Source organism: Euleptes europaea, chromosome 10 (genome assembly GCF_029931775.1).
Source record: "Euleptes europaea isolate rEulEur1 chromosome 10, rEulEur1.hap1, whole genome shotgun sequence".
Classification (NCBI taxonomy): domain Eukaryota; kingdom Metazoa; phylum Chordata; class Lepidosauria; order Squamata; family Sphaerodactylidae; genus Euleptes; species Euleptes europaea.
In genome coordinates this window covers 18,392,736-18,413,360 of record NC_079321.1, presented here as the reverse complement: position 1 = coordinate 18,413,360, position 20,625 = coordinate 18,392,736, and the positions used below count along the sequence as shown (strand labels likewise).

Genomic DNA, 20,625 nt, shown 5'->3' with positions numbered 1-20,625 from the left:
AGGAAGAAGGATTTACAGTTGCATTTTAACCTTCAGCCCAGCTTGAGTCCTCCATCCACCACCCCCCACAGACGGGTCCATGTTTGCAAGTGCCTTTTCTTATTCTTAATCCTACCATACTCTAGGTTAGTGTAGTTGGAAAGCTTTGTCAGTTTCGCCAGAGTCAGTTTCCTTAGCCTTCTCTAGGGAAACCAATAAAGGTCGTAGGAAAGCTGTGTCAGTTTCAGTGATGCTGAGAACTGCACTATCCACCTCCTTTCCGGCCCTTGCTGCTAATACCAGGAGGGGAGAGCTTTTTCTTTTTTGGGGGGGTAGGTATGTGCATCAGCAATGATGCACTCAGTATTTGGGAGAGAAACCAACACCAATTTAGTCCTCTCTCCTTGTCGGTTTCACTCGAGAGCGGAAACAAGGACAGTGAATGAAATGTTGGTGGGGCACAGTTTGAAGGATTCCTGTGGGATTTCATCAGAGTACAGTCACATGGCAGTTTGGGCTGGGCAATTTGGGAGCGTCTTCTACCCTACACTGGCTGGGGGTGGTGTTGGTGGTGTATAAAAGTAGGAAAATCATAACCTGTGAATAATGGTGATACACATTCACAAAGCAAAGTCTCAATATACAGTTGGTCACTTTTTGTTTTGTTTTAGAGAAATTGCATGACTTCTGTTGTGTTTGGTGTGTATTTTTTACTGCTGTAAGCCACTTTCGGAGAAAAGTGGTGAAAAAAATGTGAAGAGAAGTAAAGCATTTTGAAGTGTGTATGTGCTTTCAGTCTTAGAAACCTTCACTTTCTATGAAGCCTTTTCTTAAATCACCATAGTTTCATTCTTCTTTTCTTCCAGTTAGCCCACAACCCCTGCTTATTCTAATCAACATGTGTCCGTTCTCCCTTTTGCCCTCTTGCTAGTTCAGATTGTAGGTCGTCTAAACAGGAATCATACTGGTATTTTGTCTCTCTGTGTGTTTTTGTTCAACATGTTTTTGTTCAACGTTATTTTACACCTTAGTGCTAAATGCGTGCCTTAAACAGTAAATTTGTAAATAACAACCTGCTCTGCCTTGAAAGTTAAAGCTCTTAATCCAGAGAAGGGAGTTGCTCTTATCCTTGGTTTCGGAATGTGTGACAGGTGGTGGTGAGCCATACGGTAGAACATCAGGTTGTTTGGTGTTCCACTGACCTATATTTGCATGACAAAACTAGGCCAGCCTCTGTTTCAGTTCTTAACTTCGTTTTGTTCATTTTGGTCGATAGCATGAAAGAGGACAGGGTTGCGTAAACCACGGTAGAGTTTAGTTTCATTTGTGTTTTAACTGTGCATGTGGAGAAATTTAAATCCATACAGTTCCTGCTGGTGGGAAACGTGACATTCCTTTGCTGATCAGGTGTTGGTGTTCTATACAGATATTGAGGCAAGACATTTAATCTGATTTAACATAACACAGAGACGTGCCTTTTATTTCACTGCAGAAATTAAAATAATAGAGGTTGGCTCGTTTTTTTTTTTTTTTTTTTTTTTTTTTTTTTTTTTTTTTTGAATGGTTACTCTCACATTTTGTTCTCTGGCAGGGGTGGGGGAAAACTCCAACTTTAAATCATAGGGAAGATGTAGTGGCTGACAGTCAGGATAACTGTTCTGCGGAGACAGTGGTAAGGAAGGTTCTGATGCTAAGCAAAACTGACCCGCTGTGATTTGTACTTGCAAGATGATGTTGATAAAGCTGAGAGGCTTTCCACAGCTGGATGCTTTTATGTATAAAATGGTTTTTGTGTTGCCTTGGCTCTCTTCTTCCAGGAAGCAAGTCATGTACAAAGTGAGAATGGTAAAATTAACCATAAAGTTGCTGAGTTGAAAATCTGAACAAATGCATTTAGGAGTAGGATGAGTTTTTATGCTGCAGCATTTATTTCTTTACTTCATTTATACCTCTTTTCTACCAAATGGGGACCCAAAGTGGGTTTTCAACCTTTCTTCTCTGCTATATCCTCACAGCAACCCAGTGACTTCCCCAAGGTCACCCAGCAAGCTTCCACGGCAAAGTAAGGATTCAAATCTGGGTCTTCCAGAAAGGTCGAACACCACACCACGCTGGCTTTCTTCTTGCATTTGTACCAGAATGAGCCTTTGTGCAGTGCTTGACTGGGTGTAGGCTGGGAAATGTGGACTGAAATTTTGGGGTGGAGATTACTTTTCAGCCTCAGGACAAAATAAAAGGAGCCCCAGGCAGGCTTCTCTGAGCTCCTTGAAGTAAGGTATACAGTGCAAGTGATTTAAATTGGATATTGAACCCCTTGTTGAAAATAGTTTATTAAACCTTTTAAGAAGTTTTCAGTCTTTGTAGCTGTGCATTTTAGGAGGATCTTGGCCTTTGTGGTTGAGACAGAGGGATAGTGCCGGAATGACTCATTTTACTGATAGTTTTTTTTTTTTTAATGTATGGCATACAGAAAGCTTAAACTCCAGGGTAGCTTGGATTGGAAACCTGATATATTAGCCCCCTTTTTTCCTGTAAGAATATAGTGCTCAGTAAACACTGCAGGCCTGGAGTTGTTGCATTCTTCTGTGCATTGGAGACTGGTTCAGACATTCATATTTGTTAGAGCTTTGAGCTAAAAGTGTTTAACTCATATGGCTAAAATGGTTACTTCTGCTTTTGGAGTTTTTTTTGTTGCATTAATGAGGCTGTAGTCGTAACTCTCAGGAGACCTTTTCCTCATGACTGCCGGGAAGGGCTTTGCTGTGTGTAGCGAATTTCCAGTTTGTGTGTGAAACTTGCAAGGTAAGGTATTTTAACATCACTCTTAGCCTTATAATAGCAGGCCCGTAATTAACATTATTCAGCACTTACATCACTTTAACAGCAGGAAAGTTGGATTTGAAAAGGCTGTGACATCCTACCTTGCATATTGGAAACATTTAAAGAATAGTATGGTACTGTGTTTTTTTCTTCTTCAAAAGACACCCTCCTTCATTCTTCAAATTGACACTCCTTAAATTATGGCAGCAGCATCTTTTTCAGTATCACTGGTGTGTCATAAATGGATATTATTTGTATGAATGCTTTTAGTACTGAAGCAAAACAGCCTTGTGAAATCCAGGAAAGTGAATATTGGCATGTTCTTCTCCCACTCCTGATTTAATGTCAGTATATCCAGAACCACTTAAAGCAGTGGTCAAACTCCTGGGTTGGAGCCCTCAGGCGTGGGTTGCAAACTCCTAAGGAGTTGCCTTTTTCCTGCTTTTTTTTAAAAATTAAGACTTTTATTTATTAAGTTTTAGGATTTTTACCCCAAACATTAGATTAAGAAAACCTATCAGGGAGAGAGAGAGAGGGAGGGAGGGAGGAGGAAGAGGAAGAAGTAGTAGAAGTAATAGTAATGGTAGTAGCGTTCTGCTGCTTATGTATTCCTAAAGTTCTAGGAAAGGCCACCGTATACTCATCTTCCGTGGCTTGATCGATGAGCAAATGTTGCTTTTTCTTTTGCAGCAAGGCCCAAAAGATCCTCCAGACACTTTTCTATACTAGATGAAGTAACTGATTTGCAAGACTGAAGTGTAAATCCTTTAGCAACAATTGTAGCTCTCAAATACCCAATAGTTTTCCTCCCCTGTTTTTTGGATCAGTCTGCTGTCAGCATTCATGCATAAAGAGAAAGAGCAAAGTGTCTTTTGCCTCCCTTTGCTGCTGCTTAGCATGGTGATACACAGGATGACGAGGCGAGAACACTCAGATTGGAGAGGGTTCATCTTTAGTCTAGGTGGGCTCAGAGAGACCCCCCCCCCCGTCTTCTCCCACCAAGCATAATCTGATCCAGCTGCTCCCACCCCATTGGTTCACCAATGCACCATGTGAATTTGGAGTTTCTTACCGGTATGCCATAATTCAAGCTCTTCCTCTTCCTGTCACCTCCTTGCAGTTCAGTAGGTCCCATACTGCTGATGTGGGTGGATCCCAGGTCTAGGAGGATTTAATACCATTGACTTAAAGTTCGCAGGATACAAAAATGGCTTGGCGTGGGAGCTATTGCAATAAAGCTAATTATTCTCATGTTTTTGGAAATCTGTTCTGATCTTGGGAAGTTTTCCAGCATTTTAATAGAAATGAGCATGCACCCTGATTGTGGTTTGTTCCATCTTGGACACAGCAGGGTTTTTCCAATCTTCTTCCGTCAGAGTTCACAGAATTTCAAGGAGCAGAACTCAAAAGATTAAAAAGAGGACGTTCCTCTGCATTTTCTGGTGGTCATGAACACCACAGTCAAAGGCTTCTTCTTTTTTTAAAGATCCCATGGGTATACACTTACGCAACCCCATAAAAAGGGATCCTGGGAACAGGGCACTCAGATGTTACAACATAACTAGCAACAAAATGACAGAAGCCCTTTTGAAACTAGCCCTGGTTTGCCAAAGAACCTCTTGTTTTTAAATTTCACGTTATAAATATGGAGGTCCCAGGTTCAATCCCCGGTATCTCCAGTTAAAGGGACCAGCCTGGGTGAGGGGAAGGCTCTTTTGAGCGAATGGGGGATGTTGCTACAGGGCAGAAGGAAGCGTTTTTCCTTTTTCCCTTGCAGGATGTGAGTGTGTGGGGGTTCTTCTTCAGTCTCCTTCCTCTGTAAGTCTGATGGGGGGGGGCTGTATACCATCTTTGAACACACATGAACACATAAAGCTGCCTTATACTGAATCAGGCCCTCGGTCTATCAAAGTCAGTATTGTCTGCTCAGACCGGCAGTGGCTCTCCAGGGTCTCAGGCAAAGATCTTTCACATCACCTGCTTGCCTAGTCCCTTTAACTGGAGTTGTTGAGGGTTGAACCTGGGACCTGCATGCCAAGCAGATGCTCTACCATGTGTAGACCCCCCCCCCTCATTTGGTGGAGACACTTTTTCCTTAAGAATTTTGGATCTGAATTAACGTGACATTTCCTTTCATTATGAGTTTAGGCACATTTCTGTTTATATATAATTTTAAAATGACTGTAAAATGAGAAAGTATGGGCTGTGGAGGTTTGAGTTAGTATGTGTGCGTAGTGATGAATGTTACAGGAGGATGAAAGTCCTGGAAGAGGAAAGCTTGAAGGATCCATCAGCAGAAAGCCTCTCAATATGGTTTGGATCCTGCACACTATTGCTGATTAAAAATGGCTTTGAAGAATCATTGACACCGATGTATAGAAAACTCGCTACACCAATATCTAGTTGAGGGACAAAAAACCTGTTGCTTATGCCGTCGGTGTGAGATTTGTCCTGTGGGCCCGAGCCCTCGCCAGATTTATGTGTCTAAATGGCTAAGAGTGAACAAATTGAAACTGAACCCTGACAACTTGAATGTAATGCTTGCTGGGAATGCTGAAGTCTTGAAATGTGCTTCCCTCATTTGCTTGGGTTCTGCTGCCCCTTCACGGAGTTGGTTAAGAGATTAGCAGGCTCATAGAATAGAATCATAGAATCATAGAGTTAGAAGAAACCACCAGGGTCATCTAGTCCAACCCCCTGCACAATGCAGGAAATCCCAAACTACCTCCCCCCCTAAATCCCAAGTGACCCTTACTCCATGCCCAGAAGATGGGTTATACTGCACCAGGCATTACTGCCGGAGAAGCAAGTTAATACAGCTGCAGAATAGGCTTCCTTCCATATTCATTTAGCCCAGAAGATAGACGTCGACCTTGATGTGGCTGTTGGCCACTTAGATCCATGCCATGGTGACCTCAAGGCTAGAGATGTAAAATTTCCAAAAATGTTGACGCCACCGGAAAAAACTGGGGGGAGGGAGACTTTTTGGGGGGGGGGGATTTGAAATGCATGCAATACTTGCTGTCCTATCAAACCTAAACTAATTTTACTACTTTAACAACATAAAATGTATCATGCATAACTTAGCATATAAAATTGCAATAGTTGACATGTTTATGGAGTTTAAAAGTGATAAATGCCTTAGTTTTCTATAAGCAGAATTGCAAATATACCCGATACTTAAGAGAAAACCACAAACTGGTGCACCTTAGCCCATATATCTTAACTTTTTGTATCTGTAAAGTTAAAAAAATAGGAGTTAAACAGAAAAGACCAGATTTGTATTAATGACATAAAATATATTATTTGGTCAGAAATAGGGGTCATACAAAGGGTCAATAATAATATCTGCTCAGCGAAATAGTACCAGCTAGATGCTTTCTTCCTTCTGAGGCTACTGGTTAGAGAGAGAGCTCAATTCTCGCTGAAACTTTCAGAGTTTTCCACTGAGGCTTTGGTGCATTTTCTGCCCCAGTTTCTTCTCATCTTTTCTTTCCCCCTACAGCAAGGTAGGGCAGTAAGCTACTTGATACCCAATCTGTAGATATATGTGCCACAGTGGTTTGAGGGAGAAGTGAAAGGGTCAGCCACAGGAGAAGAGTCAGGTCAAAAGGGCCCCAGAAGCAATGAAAGTCCTGCATGCTGCCCTGATGAAGGTCAGTTATCTTTCTAAATGCAGAAATGCATCTTGTATTTATGAGTTGTATGTCTATAGCATGGCCAACTTGTCTTTAAAAGCATTTCACTCATTCTAAAAGACAAAATATTTCATAGGAGGTTTTTTTTTTCAGTACTCCCCACAATTTCCAGTTTTTCCATTGGAAAAAATTGAAAAAAGGGCCTTAAGAACATAAGAAAAGCCCTGCTGGATCAGACCAAGGCCCATCAAGTCCAGCAGCTTGTTCACACAGTGGCCAACCAGGTGCCTCTAGGAAGCCCCCAAACAAGATGACTGCAGTACCACCATCCTGCCTGTGTTCCACAGCATCTAAGATAATAGGCATGCTCCTCTGATCCTGGAGAGAATAGGTATGCATCATGACTAGTATCCATTTTAAAAAGTAGCCATGAATATCCCTTTCCTTCATAAACATGTCCACTCCCCTCTTAAAGCCTTCCAAGTTGGCAGCCATCACCACATTTTGGGGCAGGGAGTTCCACAATTTAACTATGCGTTGTGTGGAAAAATACTTCCTTTTATCTGTTTTGAATCTCTCACTCTCCAGCTTCAGCAGATGACCCCGCATTCTAGCCTTGGGAATAAAACGGGGTGGAGGGACACTTTTCCCCTGAAATTTTCCTTTCTTTTCCCCCTTCCCTGGGCCTTTATATTGCTACTTGATGCTAGAGTACTGTAATGCAGTCTACATGGGTCTGCCTTGAGGTAACTCCACATCTCAGTTACTATAGGGAGCTAGGCAGAGTGTGCATATTACCTCTATCCTGTCACTTAATTAATTACCGATCAATTCTTGAGTTCAATTCAAGGTACTGGTTATCACCTATAAAACCCCTCATAGTGCTCCATTACAACAGCTTTGCTCATCTGAGTAAAGTCTTTTGAAAGGAGTACAGTTGACAGTTTCCCGAACACGTGCATTCTCTGTTGTGGCTCCCACCTTGTGGAACAGCCAAATTTGTCAAGGCCTGGTTTATTATATATATTATCTTGCTTTTACTTCATTGTCTTCTACTTTTGAAGTTCAGTTTTCTACATTGTTTATGGTATGCCATGTCTTATACTGTTTTTGTTTGCATTGTTCTTAAATTTTGTAATCCTATTCCTAGTGCAATTTATATTGTAGGTTTTATACTGTTCTTATTGAATTGCTTAATTTTGTAATCCACCTTGAGCCTCAGTAAGAAAGGTGGGCTATAAAGTGCTGAGAGCCACTGTGGTTTAGTGATTAGGGTGTCAGACTGATCTGGGAGAGCCAGGTTCGAATCCCCGCTTTGCCATGAAAGCTGGCTGGGTGACCTTGGGCCAGTCACACACTCTCAGCCTAAACTACTTTACAGGGTTGTTGTGAGGATGAAATGGAGGAGAGGAGAGTCATGTAAGCCACCTTGGATCCCCATTGGGGAGAAAGGTAGGGTATAAATGAAGTAAATAAATAATGAAATGGCAAGTGGACAGGATCCCATGCACAGAGATGGGCATTGAATTTGCTCAGCAATGCTGGGTTGTTGGGTGCACTGTCTCCTTGAAAGAGGCCATACACAGTGGCAGGAGTATATTGAGAGACTGGTGGGGGGGTTTCTTCTAGATTGCTTTCTAGAAATATTGCAAAGATCAAAAACCAGCAATTTGGGTTCAGTTTGAATTGTAATTCTATTGTTGTAAATATTGTGTGGCATTGTAATCTGCCTTTAGTACCAGTTTTTAAAGTTAGTTTTTGTAAACAGGAGTGTTTGCTTTTCTGCAAGCTAGTCCACTAGAGATCTGGGGTTGGAGCCCATAGTAGCATGTTTCTCTGGTAAAAGCGTTTTCTATATCAGTACAACTGGGTTTAATTTGTTTTATTTGTCCCAGCACAGTCCCAAACATTATTTTTTGCTATGATTCCAGTACCATGCTTTATACTTAGAAAACACTGAATTTCTTTTTTCTGTGTATTAAATAACTACAGCCTGTAAAGTGAGAATTGAAGCCAAGACCAAAGTACAATGACAGGTTGCAACCTCCTGGTGGTGGTGGGAATTGCCGTCAAGTTGCCGCTGATTTAGGGTGACCCTGTAGGATTTTTGAGGCAAGAGACGAACAAAGGTGGTTTGCCATTGCCTGCCTCTGCGTAGCAATCCTCAACTTCCTTGGTGGTCTCCCATCAAAGTAGTATCCAGGGCCAACCCTGCTTAGCTTCTGAGATCTGGTGAGATCAGGCTAGCCTGGACCATCCAGGTCAGGGCTGCAACTTCCTAGGCACACCTATTTATGGGTCACAGTAGAAAGGCTTGTGAGTGCATCCAGGCTATAGCCAACTGCTAAGGGTGTGTAGAATCATAGAGACGGAAGGGAGTACCAGGGCCATCTAGTGCAACTCCAGCACAATGCAGGAAACCCCCAGTGGCCCCTACTCCATGTCCAGAAAATGGCCAAAAAAAATCCTCCAGAATCACTGACCAATGTGGCCTGAAGGAAGATTGCTTCCTGACCCCAAATTAGCGATCAGCATGAATTCTCAGCAAGTAGCAGGAATAGCGGAGGAGACCAAAAGCGGAGAGGACCCACAGTCAGAGTGAAGAGGGGATTTTGTTTTTAAATAGTACAGAAATAGGTAGAATAGTAGAATATAATAAGAATAGGCAAAGGCAAGATAGACAGAGACAGTAGTCCCCTACACTATCCTAGATTTAGCAGGAGCTCTGCTATAAGCTTGTCTCCCCAGCAAGGCAGGAGGGAAACTAGGAGCTGGGGCTATTCCCGTCCTAGGAGACAGTAAGTTAAAGTTTTAGTCCTGCCTCCCCGAGCAGTGGGCATGAATAACCCGAGCTGCAAGATGCCCTTCTTCCTCAGAGCGGAAGGAACCCTCTCGGTGAGTAACAAGGCTCCATTCGCTGGGCATGTAAGAAAGGGGCCATGAGAGCCAAACACTGCAGGCTTGAGCCAGCTCTGCATTCCCTGCCCTTTTTGTCCTGCTTCCTGAGGGATGCTGGCTTCTACATGGGCAGTACTCTAGGGGAGGTTCCATTGCCCCCAGTTCTTATGTAATGGCTGCCTACGATTTGCTGCAAGCCGTTGAGGAGGGAGCTTGTGAGCACAAAGCTCTTTTTCGGCTCATTCACATAAATGCCAAACTTATGGGTTTGTGTCATGTCTGAACCAAGCCAGTTTGTTTTCATTTTGTTCAGCAGAGTGAGCCTTTATGAGTGAACAAGCACTGCTCATTTTGAAATCGGTCTAACCCAGTGGTTCCCAAACTTTTCAGGCCGCCGCCCCTTTCATTCCACAAATTCAACCCCAGCGCCCCCTAACCTATAAAAAGCATTATTCAAAATAGGGGTTTGCGTGGCACACTAAAGATAATAACAAAATTTCAAAACAGTAACAATTAATTTCACATCTATTCAAAATCCAATTAAAACTTTTTAGTCAAAATTTATTCACCAAGTCTGATGAACTTGATTCAGTGATACCAGCTCTTCAAGGTCTGGAAAAAAATCCTGATAGTTTTCACCAAATTTGCCAGCATGGTGCCATAGCTTGATCTATTGTAAATTAGTGAACAACACAGTTTAAGGGACCCACCTCTAGTGCCCCCCTGCTGCCCCCTTGCCTCTCAGTGCCTCCCTAGGTAATCCCTCCACCCCCAGGGGGTGGTACTGCCCACTTTGGGAACCACTGGTCTTACCTAAAGGAAACTGTCATGTAGATGTCATTCATTGTAACATAACTTTTCTAGGTCCCTAAGAGCTTAACCAGTCCAAGCGAAGCCATGAGCGATTACAGATGAAGCAGAATACAAGCAAGTGTCTCATTTATCTTCAAACTCATTCATTAATCAGCATGAATTGCTGTACTGTAGCTAAGAATCTTCAGAGCGAGATCTCAGCAAATGTGGGAATACATAATTGCTTTAATTGCTCACAACTTGGAATAAAGTCTTAACTCTGACTCTGAAACCTGTTTTCCCTGACATTTTCACAGCTTCCTTGGTCCGTTTTAGCCTGCAGGCCTACAGGCTGCTGCAAGTCTTGATAATTGCCATTTTAAAAAAAAATTGGCATGATAACTAGCTATGTGACCCCTAAACAGTTGGCAACCAATTTTTTAGCAGGACAAACAATGTTTGGCCCACTAAGATGGGAGCAATAAAAGGTCTTTGGTGCCTGGAGGAACAGAGCCGCCTTAGTCATGCACCAGAAGGCCAAATTGGAAAGCTAAAAATATTTTTGGCTCACAGTGAAAATATTCCTCCAAGCATGTAGCTTCTAGTTCTAAACCCTTTTAGCTATAACTTTTCCCTAGTCTAAATCAGTTTGGGGAGTAAATCTCATCTGATTTGCCTTGAAAAGTTCTCACAGTTCATGACTGACATTTCTGTTGGCGGGAGTCATTAATGCACAGTAATCTGCACGTTCTGGAGCACTTAAAATGTGGATTCAACAATTGTCACCGCACAGCTTTTTATCTCCCCCCCCCCATGCATTATAGTGAAATGGCTTATCTATGGGTTTTCAAGTATTTATTAGCAACTACTCTTGGTGACGGAGTTGTCTGCGGGAGAACATTCTTTATAGAATCGGGATGTATGAAACCCCCGAGAGATCTTTCTAGCCAGTTTATTTTGCCGTCAGTTGTGACTTATGGCGACCCCTGGTGGGGTTTTCAAGGCAAGAGACATTCAGAGGTGGTTTGCCATTGCCTGCCTCCGCATCATGACCCTGGTATTCCTTGGAGGTCTCCCATCCAAATACTTGGCTGGTTTGACCCTGCTTAACTTCTGAGATCTGATGAGATCAGGCTAGCCTGGGGCTATCCAGGTCTGCTGGACTTGGTGGACCTTGGTCTGATCCAGCATGGCCTTTCTTATGTTCTAATAACATTGTGTGTGTGTGCACGCATGCTGTCAAGTCACATCTGATTTATGGCAAGAGACATTCGGAAGTGGTTTGCCATTGCCTGCCTCTGTGTGGGCTGAGAGTTCTGAGAGAACTGTGACTGGCCCAAGGTCACCCAGCAGGTGTCATGTGGAGTAGCAGAGAATCGAACCCTGTTCTCCAGATTAGAGTCCGCCACTCTTAACCACAATAACACTGGCAAGCTTTAAAAATGATTAGGGTGAGGGGGCAGCAGTAGGTTGTAGAACGCTGCAGGGCTGTCTCTGGGAGGTGCTGATGGGTTCAGCTCTTTCCTGTGTCCCCCTTCCTCCCAGCAGTGCTTTTCCCAACCCCTGTGTAGTTTAATGGCCTCACATGTTAGGAATTGAAGAGGAGGGACACAAGGGTGCAAGCCTAGCAACTAGCCAGGCTTGTGGGCATCCTGGGTTAATATCACTTAGAACTGACATCCAAAGGCAGCCATTGATTTGAACTTTTTTGTACATGGGAGTGTGCCATACAAAACAGCAGCTTATCTTCTCCATGAGGGGCTCCATGCTGATGAATATGGAGCATGATGCGCATGGGAGGCCCCACAGTGTGCCACACAGTTGCCTGGGAAACATGTCGCCTTCCCCCGCACCTCCCCTGCAGTTTCCAAGCAGCAGTACAGGAATGCACGTATGCTATAAGGGGGGGGCACCTTAAAACTCTCAGTAAAACAATTTTAAAGCATTGTAAGATGCCATTTGTAATTGGAGCCATTGCTTCTAACATAAGGTTTGTACACAGCTTCAAATCCTAGATCCTGAGCTAATTCTACCTACTGTGTATTAACTGTGGCTAAAATGTGGTTGTAACGGCAGGCTTCAGTAAAAGGCTGCAGGGGGAGAGAAACGTCAGGGAGTGTGTGATTGTGCAACCTACTTGCAGTCGCTTAATCCCGCTCTTAAAGGCTGACTCACGTTAGTCATCATTGTCTCAAAGTGTCCGTTAATTCAAGCCGGTGGTTTCCTGTTCTGATATTTAGAATGGCTCAGAATAAAACACGTCTAGTTTTGTCAAGATGTCTGGAAGTGGGAGGAGATACAGAACAACACCTCCATCTCAGGAAGAAGTCAGGGAAAACGTGGTAGAGATAATCTGTTTGAAGGCCGTAAGTGCATCCTCTCCAAGTGTGGTCTTGGTTATTCTGAAGCTTTGTCCAGCTGTCATCTGTAGTATAGTGCAGGGGTCCCCAACAAGTAGCTCACCAGTTATTGTAGAGTAGCTCATGCATCCACTGAAATACCCAGGAACAAAAATGGTGCAAATATTTTTTTCCTCTATGCTGCTTAGCTGATAGCTTTGTTTTTGGTGTTCTTAGTCCATGTTCTGTTTCTAGGACAGAACTAACTTAACATGGGGAAGGGGCAGTAGCTCAGGATATTTTTCCATTACTCAGAAGCAGCTCTCGTTAAAGAAAAGGCTGATAACCCCAGTATAGCGGGACACTATATTTTCATTCCTGTTTCTTTCTGAGGAGTTTTTCATTTTTTAGAATGGAAAAACTGAGAACTTTTTGTGGAGCACCGGAAAAACTCTCATTAAATATTTTTCTTTTGGACTGAGTGAAAGGCAGATTTTATTCAGTGTGTATTGCATTAAATTACCGGTATGTAAAATTATGTAAGACTACCTACAGCACTGGATAATGTGTATGTATGCTGTAAACTTACACAACATAGATTTAAGCATATATTTTTTGTTTAGAAATGTGAATAATTTTGGCAAGTATTAATATGCTAGATGGCTGAAATTATTAGAGTTAACTGTTTTCAGTGTGTTAAAGCTTAATTTTATCTAAAATTTATCTTAAATTTATCTAAAATTGTGACTGTATGAGACTCTGTCCAAATAATACACTTTATTTTCTTTACTACAGAATTTGTTGTCTGTTTTCAACTCCCCGCCCACAAACCTCTCAGATACCAAAAAATTAAGATATGGTTGCTAAGGTAGCGGAGTACATTAATTTGTAGCTCTCTCTCTCAAGTATTGGCCATATTTGCAATTTTACTTATCGAAGACCAAGGTTGCAATCCTGAAGGGGCGGGCTCTGAAGCTCCTTAGGAGCCAGCGTGACGCCCCCCCCCCCCCGCTGGCATAAGTGCTCATTTAATCCATGGTGAGGGGCACGTACGCCATCACAGGTGGCATCCACGTTGGCGCCGGGACACTGTGGCTCGGGAGCAGGTGCTGCCTCCTCCAATGGCGCAAGTCTCTGCGCCAGCATACTGAAGGCAGAGCTGCCTTCAGGCAGCCTCCTAACCCCTTTCACCCTGGGAAAGCCCCTTCCTGCAGCGGTGTAGCTAGGACACCTTTTTTGGTGTCATAGCCCTGTTGATGTCTGTGGGCACAGTTTTCCTATTTGTTATTTTTAACAGGAGTTAAATTTCTTTTCGGCAGCAAGGAAGCCTCTGAGGATCAGCAGTGCCACTCCCGGCTGTCATCATAACTCACACACCCCTTAGGAATGGGCTACAAGTCTTTTAAATCTTCGGGTCCTAGGTTTAAATCTTTACAATGCCATGAAGATTGCTGGGTGACAGTGACAATAAAAGGAAGGAAAAGTGAATTATGTACACTGCCTTGGGCACCTTAGTTGGACAGATGGATAAAAATGAGCGAAGTAAATAAAATAACTCTCATTGGAGTGGAGGGGCTGAGCCTGGGCTGCACTGTGTTATAAATTCACTCCTACCCTAGAATCAAGGGCTGAGGGTCCCAGCTTCCACATGCTATATCATATGGTTGTTGGCCATCATTGTTATCTTCCTTTAGGTTTCTGAGGAAATGCTTCAGCAAATTGCTGATCAGTCAGGGTTTATAATCTGCAAGCTTCTTCAAAGAAGCAAGTATTATATCATTTTAATTATTCATACGGTAGGTTCAGTAACATTGATAAGATGTACGACTTTGCTTTAACTATAATGGATGGTTTTACAATCCTTGTTAAAAGCTACCTCACAGATGGAGAGGCTGGTTATAAATCCTTTAAATAAAAAGAAAGTCAGATAGTATTCCTCTCAGATGTCCAGTTTGGATCATTTACTGCCAAAGTTACAATGTTGTGTACATAAGTGCCTTGTAATAGGGCCATGAAGGGAGTAGATATGGTGGACACTGAAAATATAAGGACAGTGTTTTACCCCCTGCCTCATCAACCAGATATAGGTTTGGCGTACTTATCTCTTGTCTTTGGACTTGGGAATTGGAAATATTTTTTATTCCCTCTTAGATCCTTTATCTTCACAAAAGACCAAATTCCTAGGGAATTATCTGGGGAAATATTATTTATAAGGAATGCTGCATTTATTCATGCCTGTATATAAATTAGATTACATAGTACAGTTTCCCAAACTGATGTGCAGACAGAATGAAGAGTTTTGCAAGAAAAATAATTACAGGTATCTCTTAAGATAGAGTACATTCCTTATTGGCTAAATCTTGCCCTTTTACCAAGTGTGTGATCTGGTTGAGTAGACACTTCTAAACTGGAAACAATAGTATGACTTTAATCTCCTTTCAGTTACATCTTGTTTGTAAATTATTGCCCTGTCTGCTCTCTGCTGACATAGCCAAACTGAATTATGCCAACATAACCCTGTTGGTCTGCTTTATTGTTTGTACTATCATCTTCGTTTATAGCCTGTCTTTCTCACTGAAACTCAAGTTGGATTACAAAATACATAATATACAATTCAATCAGACAGTAAAGACCTCCAATAAACAATGCAGCAGGATTCATAGTGTATCAGAATAACCCACTAAGTCTCGCTGTATATGGCTGTGTTATGGCTTCTGATTACATAAACCTTTATAGTTCGTCCATAAATGTGTGTGACTATGCCAAAAAAAACAGGGAAAATCCCTTTGACGTGGCAGTAGATGGAGTTTATGTGGTTAATTGTCCTGTGCTGAAATGCTATTAATATCAACAAAATAGAGTAGGAAGGAGGGATTAATGATAGAATGACAGATAAAGAAGTCTTCACCTGCTGGCAGAAGACAGCGGCAGAAGGGAATAGATGAGTCTCCCCAGGTAGAGAGTTCCACAGTATCGCTGCCACAACCAAGAAGGTCCTCTCCCAGATTGCTCCCCACCCAGTCTCAGAAGGTGAGCGCACCTGAAGGAGGTCCCCTGAAGGTGACCATAGTGGTCAGGTAGGCTTGTGCCCAAGACAGTGCTGTATAAAACGTTGTCAGTGAATCAAGTGAGCCACCTTCAGCTGTGATAGATACATCTAGAAAGAGAGCAGGTAAAACCAGAGCTGGGTTTGGAGTGTCATGTGGAGCTGGGGTTTTTCTATGCAGTTTTGTATGCTTACGGTTGGTTTCCCACTTGACGTTAGCCACTTGCCCCCAACTGTGGGCCAGTAAAAAAAATTTTTAAGCGAATAGTTTGCTATACCCTCCACTCTAGCTGCTTTATGGTACATAAAGAAGATTTTCTTTATTCCATGATCATGTACAAGCAGATGAATTCTCCAAACACCTTTCTGTTGAGTTTCAGGCCGGATGTTTTGGCCACACAGTCTTGGTCATTCTGGTGGATGACCTTTGCCAGGCATGTGACAGGAGGAGTGAATTCCTGTTAGGATTTAAGGTTACTGGTCAGTCCAGAAGAACTGGAGACGTATCCTTCTTGATCGGCAGGCTATTGGGGGCACTGTGCACCAGTAGTGCAAATCATGTCTGGCCAGCTGGTTCCAGAAGGTTGGTTTGGGAGAAGTATTGTTCAGCTCCATGGCAGTTGTGTCACAGAATTTCTTGAGGTCAAATTCCTTCCCATATGCTATTTAACTTCCTCCTACAACTTTATCTAGAGTTATGGAACTGGGTGTCCTTAATACATAGATGATTTCCATCTGTCTCTCTCTAGTTCATCATTGATTACACGTTTGTTTCCAGGCCCTAATCAAGATGCTGGCTTTAAGTTTCTTCTGTACATACCTGCCCAGATCTTAGTCTTCACAGGCCTTGTTTCACGGCCTGTCCCCCACCTCCATTAAGGTAGGTGGCAATGAAGGAGAGGGCCTTTTTCAGTGATGGAGCTTTGGCTATGAAATATACTCCCGTGTGCCTTCAGCTGGTGCTTCTGGCTTTGTTTATTTCAGCAGACTTATAAGTATAGTATCCTCCCTTCTGTGATTGTCCCCTTGGTTCTGGTGCGTATATATTTCCCCCTGGCTTTATTGTTTCGTTGCTGTTACTGATTCATTTGAAATTGGTTTTAGAGTGGTCTGGGGACTGTTTTATATATTGTATTGCTGTGCTGTGAACTCCCTTTGACATGTGAACGCAAAGAGGTGGTATATAGATAATTAATTGTAGAAGAAATGGACTTGGGTACTGTGTTCAGAATACAGCATCCTACCAACCTTTCCCTTCTCAAAACATCCGTTTGTATCTGTTATTGCTGTGAAGTTAGACCTGTGTGGACAGTGTCTGGTGGGATCTTTGAGGCCCTGTGGTTTGGGTAGGGGTTCTAGCCACTGTGAGCAGTGTCCCGCACAGCAGACAAAGGTTAATGTGCTTAATTTGCATGGCTCTGCAAGTTGCAAGATTTGCTTACCTTAGGAGCAGAACAGTGTTTTAATCACAGAGTCCAAACTTCCATGCGCCTAAGCTGTATGTGAGGGCCATGGGGAGGGGCCGTGGCTCAGTAGTAGAGCATCTGTTTTGCATGCAGAAGGTTCCAAGTTCAATCCCTGGCATTTCCAGTTAAAAGGAATAAGTAGGTGATGTGAAAGACCCCTGCTTAAGGTTCTGGAGAGCCGCTGCTGAGTAGTCAGTACTGATCTTGGTGAACCAGTGGTCTGGTTCAGTATAAGGCAGTTTCATGTGTTCCTGTGGGCATATTGATAACCTTGGGTGAGTGCAAACCTGAGTTAGTTCAGTTCAGACCTCTTCATGCAACACAGGCCTCCAAACTTGCAAAAGCTCCATCCATGCTATTGGGAGGAGGGAGTATAGTAAAAGCTCAACCATGATAATTCCCTCGAAACAGACAATTCTTCAGTTGGGTTTTTGGCTCTCCTTTGCCACAAGAACCCCTTTAGATTTTTGTGATTGTCAGACAATTTGGCGCCAGCCTGCTTCTGCTGAGCAGCCAATCTATGAAATGATGGCCCATTGAGGCAAAGTAATGCCTGAAAAAGAGTGTGGGACATTTTGCCACTGGGACGGTGTTTGCTGTATTTCTCACATGCAAGTCCAGTCCAAAATGGACTCTGCTGTTAGAAGGAATTCTCTTTCTGGTCTCTTTGCTCCTTGCGTTTACTGGTTACAGGAAACCATTAATGCCAAGAGGCAGTAATTAGGCGCTCACCTTTTAGATGCGAGCCATAGTTTAAAAATAAATATATAGTGTTTTGATCTGCTTTTCTAGTTCTTATTTACATGAATTTTAAAACTGGATCCAGAAGAAAACTCAACTAATACTCCCTTCCCCTTCCCCAGAACACATCAGTAATGGAGGATCAGAATGAAGAAGAGTCTCCAAAGAAAAACACACTCTGGCAGGTAAGCCCCTCTTTTTTCCCTTTCCCTTTTCTTTTAAACTCCTTTTTGGCTGTCTTGAATGTCTTTGGATGCTATTGGTGTGCTCCTGAATTTGCCGTGAGCAGTCGCTACCAGACAACTTTTCCAGAATTGAGGACTATACCTACATTTTAATAATGCATCACTGAAGTTTCCACAAGCGTGTACCCAACAAAGCTTGAGTTTTCTCAGTAGTGTATAGGATGGGGTTAGGAACCTCAGACAGCTGAATGATTTTATCTTCATCTGAAGTTTTGAAAAGTTTGTAATTCCGGCTTTCGGTAATTACAATATCAGTATTGGGGCAGGTGAAATAACTTGCGTCATTTGCGTTTTGGTTCCCAAGCCTTCAATGGTGTTTGCTCAGCTACAGATTCTGCCCCTGTGGTATGCCTACTGTATTGCTTCCAGTTGCCATTACTTAATAGGCACATGAAGCAGTGTGCTGAGTCAGTTACTGTAAAGTGCTAGCTCAGGGGCCCCCAACGTGGTGCACATGGGTGCCATGGTGCCCACTGACACCTTTTCTGGTACCCACCCAATTTTTTTTAGGAAGTGAGCGGGGCCAGGTAGGGCATTTGCCCAGCAATTTCAGACATTGACTATTGGAGATTTGTCTGGCTGTGCAGATTTTTTTGAATGTTCCTTTGGCAGCAGCTGCCTTCACATCACAAGGGGTCTGCAATGGGTTACTGCAGCTAAGCTGTGGCGATCATTTTGTGGCTGGCTCTGCCTCCTGCGTCAGCCATTTTGTGGCCTCCATTTTGTTGCTGTGCCCACCATGCCGTGTCAGACTCCAAATGCGCCTGCAGGTTCAAAAAGGTTGGGAGTCCCAGTGCTAGCTTATGATGTTGCCGCCGAGGTGGGTGGCTGACATGGCTGGAAGGCAGGTCGACGCTGAAAGTGCAGTCTTAAAGGCAGCTGCTCTTTTGGCGCTTCACCTTTAACTCCCGAAAGCCAACAGACAGGTTTGCAGGTAGGTGGGCCGCTATTACTTCAGTCAGGCAATGTAGCATATTGCTGTTGGGAGAAAGGAAAGTGGGTGGGTACAGCTTGCTGGTTTGTCTTTGTGTGGGGCATATGTGGATGGCAGGCAACTGCTACTCACCCCAGGGCAGTGTGTTGCATGCTTGCGGTATGACCTGTTTTCCACCCACATTGATTTAACCTTACCATGCAACCATTAAACAAAGCCAAGCTGCCGCAAGGTTCATATTAACTTTCAGGAGGCTTTTTCGGAGAGATCAGAAGCAGGCACAGTAAATATGGATTTTTGTGAGTTGATAATACTGTCTAGTACCTTTACTGTATCATTTACCTACTATTTTTTAATCACACTTTTCATCCAAATTAGTACAGAGGAAAACATGAAAAAGTTTCAGGCACAGTGAAGGGGGTACCCGGCTGCTCCCTGCCTCCCCTCTGATGACCCCATCAATGGCAATTGGAAATTGGAGGGAGAGGGGCTCTCAGCTGGAGTCGGATCCAGGCATGATGGCACAGCGGAGGTGCAGTGGATTAACTTCAGCACTGTAAACCTAAGTTCAAAACAATGTGTTGTTTTTTTTGCTGCATATAGAATATTGCATCGGCAGGTGCTTGCAGTTCTGTACGGTCACTAGGTGGCGCTGTGGCCGCAGTGATTGAAATTCTCATTCCAGATTATAAGGATCACTGGCATTTTAGCTGGGAGATTTAACCTTCGCCACTCTGCTCTCTTGGCTGAATCGCACATTTCGTTTTCTAGATATCTTTTAGAGGTATTAGAACGATTTGTATGGAACTCACGACTTTCTGGTAGAGTTTCTCTGTACGCTCTTCAGATGGTGATGTTCTGTGGCTGGCGCAGTTACACAAACGTGAACTGTGTAAAAATGGCAGCTTTGCACAGCAGTTTGGTCTTATGAAATCAGGTCCAGTGGTTGCAGAATTTCGGTACCTCGCTCTTGTGGTAACTATCAATTGCAGCACGTGATGAATATCAATTGCAGCAGGTTTATTTTACTGCTTAACGTATGCACAGTGCATGTTAACAGTGATAGGCTTTTGTCATGAAATTCTAATCTTACACGATTGGTAAAATGCAGCCATTTTTTTTCTAGAATTGGGGGGGTGGTCGTCAGTTTATGGCTGTGGCAGGACTGGGCGTCTTCCCTGGCAACCCCGTAGCACTGCTGTCCATAGCCAGCTGGGTAAGAGTCTAGAGTCCACTGGTCCTGTTCCCCCCAAGCACATGCCAGACTCTCCAGTCAGTTAGAATCATAGAGTTGGAAGGGACCACCAGGGTCATCTAGTCCAACCCCCTGCACAATGCAGGAAATTCACAACTACCTCCCCCACACACACCCAGTGACCCCTACTCAATGCCCAGAAAATGGCCAAGATGCACTCCCTCTCATGATTTGCCTAAGGTCATAGAATCAGCATTGCTGACAGATGGCCACCTAGCCTCTGCTTAAAAACCTCCAGGGAAGGAGAGCCCGCCACCTCCCGAGGAAGCCTGTTCCACTGAGGAACCACTCTAACTGTAATAAAATTCGTCCTAATGTCTAAATGGAAACTCTTTTGATTTAATTTCAAACAGTTGGTTCTGGTCCGGCCTTCTGGGGCAACAGAAAACAACTCGGCACCCTCCTCTATATGACAGCCCTTCAAGTACTTGAAGATGGTTATCATGTCCCCTCTCAGTCTTGTCCTCTTCAG

General features: G+C 43.3%; 1 protein-coding gene across 4 annotated transcripts in view; it reads left to right on the top strand.

Moving 5' to 3' along the window:
• The window catches only part of FBXW11 (F-box and WD repeat domain containing 11), a 123,105-nt gene that overhangs the window by 47,262 nt on the left and 55,218 nt on the right, over positions 1-20,625 (top strand). For all 4 annotated transcript variants that reach the window (XM_056856415.1, XM_056856412.1, XM_056856416.1 and 1 more), the window contains one exon: positions 17,842-17,904. In XM_056856415.1, the coding sequence (XP_056712393.1) occupies positions 17,842-17,904 (63 nt within the window). The remainder of the gene's footprint in view (positions 1-17,841; positions 17,905-20,625) is intronic.